General features: G+C 38.8%; 1 protein-coding gene across 3 annotated transcripts in view; it reads left to right on the plus strand.

Annotated features, from left to right (window-relative positions):
* Positions 1-5,316, plus strand: part of TRPM7 (transient receptor potential cation channel subfamily M member 7) — a 124,419-nt gene that overhangs the window by 45,741 nt on the left and 73,362 nt on the right. For 2 of the 3 annotated variants that reach the window (XR_003547947.1, XM_027768405.1), the window contains exons 13-15: positions 1,068-1,208; positions 2,304-2,438; positions 3,362-3,642. Coding sequence is in view for 2 of the 3 variants with exons in the window: in XM_027768405.1 (XP_027624206.1) it covers positions 1,068-1,208; positions 2,304-2,438; positions 3,362-3,642 (557 nt within the window). In the remaining variant the exon portion in view is untranslated. Of the gene's footprint in view, positions 1-1,067; positions 1,209-2,303; positions 2,439-3,250; positions 3,313-3,361; positions 3,643-5,316 lie in introns of those variants that run through there. The other variant, XM_014584262.2, reaches the window with a different exon arrangement.

The following is a 5,316-nucleotide window of genomic DNA, read 5'->3' on the forward strand; positions in this document are numbered from 1 at the left end:
GGCAGAAGTACCCCCCCAGGGGGCGATGTCCACATCACAATTCCTTCTCCATTCTCCTCTCGGGATCTTGGGCACACACACACACGCACCTAGCCTGAGTTTAAGCCACCAGGTCTGAGACTTGAATCACGGTTGACTACATGGCAGTCTAGCGACATAGCTAATAGGCCAGCTGCTGGTCCCACGCCTTTAAAATTAATATAATTCATTTTATATTAATTTTCTGATACAGTCAGTCTTTCTAAACTTAGAATTGACTTAAGTTCTTAAACTTAATTTGTAAATTGTTTATTGCCCTGGAAAAATGAAGTTTAGCTCCCAGCAATGTTACAAGTGGCAGTTAAGTTCTAGACAAGGCTACGAAAACATGTGCAACCTTCAATATCAGTAGTGTAATTTTGGTTAAATTTGTTTACAGGTCAATTTGGAAATATTATCATTTACAGTGTTATTTTAGCAGGCAAATGGTATTTGTTATATGTGTTATACTAATAATAGAATACTGAGTTCTTCAGCAGTTTTGTTGCCTCTGTGTCTTAAGTACTAGAGCAGTGGAGAGATTAAATTATGTTCCTGCTGGGGCCAGCAGATGGTGTAGTGGTTATGTTGCTGGACTCCCACATGGCTAACCATGGTTCGAGTCCTAGACCCTATAGCTTGAAACTTAGGTCGGACTGGCCTAAGATCCTGGGAGGAGAATGGAGAAGGAATTACGGTGTGACCATCCACTCCTTCCCTCCTGGGGGGACATTTCTCACTTTTCCTGTCACTGTCTCTCTCTCTCTCTCCATGGCATGTACATGTGCCCCAAAGCAAAAACTTCTTAAAAAAGAATTATGTTCCTGCTGTATGTCATACTCCTATCTCTAGCTATACCTTTGAGACCTCAAAATTTCAGAATCCCATTTTTTTACAGAAGGAAATGGAAAAATAAGTCATTTTCTTTTTCTATAAAGATAGCTGCTGGCAACCCCAGCTTCATGTAACAAGTAAACTTTTTCATTTGGAGGCATGACAATATTGAGAAATACTATTTTGTCTATTTAAAATTAATGTTTTGTTTCTAGGGAAATCTTCCTCCAGGATATAAGATCACTCTAATTGACATAGGACTTGTTATTGAATATCTTATGGGAGGAACTTACAGATGCACCTACACTCGGAAACGTTTTCGATTAATATATAACAGCCTTGGTGGAAATAATCGGGTATGTAAAAACTTGGGGGGAAGTTCTATATGTGTACTTTAAACTTAATCTAAATACTTTAAAAGTTAAGAATTATTGATTTGTCGAAAAAGTCATGATGTATTTTTTCTGTTTTTCTATGCAAAAATGTGTCATGACTTTTCCAATGACACAGTACATTAGAATGATGAAAGTAATATTGTTTTAAAAATATGCAAAAAATTTAAAGAATTATTTCATTTTATTTATCTCTTTTTTGGGGGGGTGTGAGATTTTCACTATAGGGTGCGTGCGCTCGCAAGACAGACAGAGGGAGACATAGAGACAGAAAGCGAGAAATCACCCCCCAGGGGGGGATGGTCACGCCACAATCCCTTCTCCTCCATTCTCCTCTTGGGATCTTGGGCACGCATGGACACTTGCCCGGTGTGAGTTTTAAGCCACCAGGTCCGGGATGCGAACCGTGGTCGACTACGTGGGAGTCCAGTGACATAGCCATTACGCTAACTGCTGGTTCCCTCATTATTATTTTTTTTTTAATTTCCTACAGTGTATATATACTCACCAGAGCGAGAGAAAGTGAGAAAGCAAGCTGCCAGGTCTAGGACTTGAACTGCATTCGGTCATGTGGGAATCCAGTGCCTTAACCACCATCCCACCAGCTGGTCCCCAAAATATGAAATTTTTAACTAGAGTAGTAAATATTTTGTAATTCCAATTGTAAACCAATCATATTTTTATGGCTTTTTTTTTTTTCTTTAATTGTCAGAGAGTATGTCACTTGCCAGAGAGAGAGCAAAAGCACCAGCTCTTCTCCCCTCAGTGGGACATGATCATACCACAGTCCTTTTTCCTTCATTTCTCTGTCCCACCAGGATTTGGAGCAGGCATGCACATGTTTGCAGCGTGCTTTCCAAGCCACCAGTGCTGGAATTTTAATTGCATTTGTTCATGTAGGATCTAGCCCTGATACACTGTGCTTAACACTCAGGTGCCATTACAGTTTATCACGTTTTGTGCATGCATACAGAAACACATTTATATAAATTAACTCTGAGTTTTTATAGCATATCAGAATATTTAAATCTCTTAAAACTAATAAGCTCTCATTTTCAGAGGTCTGGCCGAAATACCTCCAGCAGCACTCCTCAGTTGCGAAAGAGTCATGAATCTTTCGGCAATAGGGCAGATAAAAAGGAAAAAATGAGACATAATCATTTCATTAAGACAGCACAGCCCTACCGACCAAAGGTAAATTTATTTAAATATAGTCTTTATGGGCTTTTTTTTTTCCCTGAATTACTTAATATTAGTAAATAAAAAGCTACCCATTTTAATTAGAATTGTCTTGTTTTGAAGGATATTTTCTAGTCTTTATTTTCCCATTTACAAAGATATTCATTGTGAGTTAGATTCTGTTGCATCATCGGGAAGGTCATGATGCATTTTTGCATAGAAAAATATGTTTTAACTTTCCAGAAACATAATGTTTGTTTGTTTGTTTGTTTGTTTTTTGGAGAGGTTTTCACTATAGGGCGTGTGCACTCGCCAGACAGACAGAGACAGAGAGACAGAAAGCAAGAAATCACCCCCCCCCGGTGGATGGTCACGGTCGCAATCCCTTCTCCTCCATTCTCCTCTCGGGATCTTGGGCACGTACACACATGCGCCCGGCGTGAGTTTTAAGCCACCAGGTCCGGGACGTGAACGTGGTCAACTACATGGGAGTCCAGCGACATAGCCATTACGCTAACTGCTGGTCCCCAGAAATGTAATGTTAAATTTTTCATGTTTAGTTGTGAAGATAACCAAATTTATAAAATTTTTGGACAAATGATTGGCTCCTTTTATTACATTTTTACTTGATTAAGGACATATAAAACAAAGATGTTGTCTAAACTCATTAAATTGTGTTTTCTTAGATACCAGTTTAAATATTTAGGCCCTTTGATCTTGGAGAATTTTCATCATAAAGATATTTTTGTCAAAATGACATTTTAATAAAGTGAATGAGCTACAATGAAGTCAAGTTTATAAAATTTATATTATTTTGTTATGTGCAGTTATATGAACTTGAAGAATAGCATAAAGGATATTGTATGAAGATGTTCACTAACATGAATGTCAAACAACTTTATTATAATGGGCCTTTTAACATTTATTTTCCCTGGAAGATTGATACAGCTATGGAAGAAGGAAAGAAGAAAAGAACCAAAGATGAAATTGTAGATATTGATGATCCAGAAACCAAGCGCTTCCCTTATCCACTCAATGAGCTGTTAATTTGGGCTTGCCTTATGAAAAGGCAGGTCATGGCCCGTTTCTTATGGCAGCATGGTGAAGAATCAATGGCTAAAGCCTTAGTTGCCTGTAAGATCTATCGTTCAATGGCATATGAAGCAAAGCAGAGTGACTTGGTAGATGATACTTCAGAAGAACTGAAACAGTATTCCAAGTAAGTGGTATTTTATCTCTTGAAACCATTTTGGAAACACACACACACACACACACACACATACACACACAAATACATAGTGTTAGAGTGGGTGTTATAGTGCTGTGCCTTTAATGGAGATATATATGTGTAATTTTATTGATGTAATTAAGATAAAATTTCTATTGCCAGAGGCAGTGTGTGCTTCTTAGGTGTTTTGAGGCCAGCAAGGTGGTTAAGGCACTGGACTCTCATATGGCTGACTATGGTTTGAGTCCTGGACCTGACAGGTTGCTTTCTCACTTTCCCTTTCTCTATCTCTGTCTCTCTCTGGTCAAATTGAAAAATAAATAATAATAACAAATGAAATGAAATAATTCTTTTAAAAACAATTATTCATATACATATATATTATAAGATATATATATATATACACACACACACACATGCACACGCACACATACACACACACACACACATATATACATACATATCTCTTTTAGGTGTTTTTATACAATTGGAAAAGGGGGCCAGGCATCATGTAGTAATGGACTGGTCCCATCTGTGAAAGGTCCTGGGTTTGGACCTCCCGGAGTATGCTAGAACATGTTCATAATCTGGACTAGTGGAGAGTAGGGTGAATTGTGATTGTCAAGACCCTATTGGAAGTGCCTGTCTCTCTGTGTTTCTCTGCCTCTCATGGAACAACAACAACAACAAAAAAACAACTTTCCTTTTTTTAAGAGAGATTTTTGCTATAGGGCTCATGTTCTCGCCAGAGAGACAGAAAGCAAGAAGTCACCCCCAGGGGGTGATGGCCACTCGGCAGTCCCTTCTCCTCTATCCTCAGAATCTTGAGCATGCACACACACGTGCCTAGCATGAATTTTAAGCTGCTAGGTCTGGAACTTGAACCATGATCAACTACTTGGGAGTCCAGTGACATAAGCATTGTGCCATCTGCTGGTCTGTCCCCACCTCCCAAATAAACTTAAAAAAAAAAAATGGGGCTGGCAAGTGGCATGGTGGTTAAGGGCACTGGACTCCCATATGGATGACCTCAGTTCAAGTCCTGAACCTGGCAGCTTATTTTCTCACTCCCCCCACCCCCTCTCTCTTTCACTGTCCCTCTCTGGTCAAATTAAAAACAAATAAAGTAAAATAAAGTAATTCTTTAAAAAAAAATGAAAATACTTAAAAAGAAACTTTTTGGCCTGTTTATGTAAAAAAGACATTATTGGGCCAACAGGTGGCATGGTGGTTGAGGTCCTGGACTCCCAGACGTCTGATGCAGTTTGAGGCCCAGGACTGGTGGCTTGCTTTCTTGCCTTCCCTCTCTTCCTCTCTGTTTTTCTCTGGTGAACACACATTCCCTATAACAAATTGAAATAATAATAATAATGATAAATAAAATTAAATACATAATTGTTTAAGTAAAAGAGGTTATAGCTTACGATTCAAGAGCTAAATATTTCAGCAAAAAATGAAGCACCAGAAGTCAGTTTAATAATTGCACATCGTAGCAATTAGATTAGGAAAAATTCTTTTTGGGGGGAGAGGTTTTTGCTATAGGGCACGTGTGCTCGCCAGGAAGATAGAGAAACAGAAAGTGAAATATCACCCCCCAGGGGGATGGCCATTCCTTAATCCCTTCTCCTTCATTCTCCTCTCAGGATCTTGGGCACACACGCACAC

The sequence above is a fragment of the Tupaia chinensis genome, unplaced genomic scaffold, assembly GCF_000334495.1.
Source record: "Tupaia chinensis unplaced genomic scaffold, TupChi_1.0 Scaffold146140_1, whole genome shotgun sequence".
Classification (NCBI taxonomy): domain Eukaryota; kingdom Metazoa; phylum Chordata; class Mammalia; order Scandentia; family Tupaiidae; genus Tupaia; species Tupaia belangeri.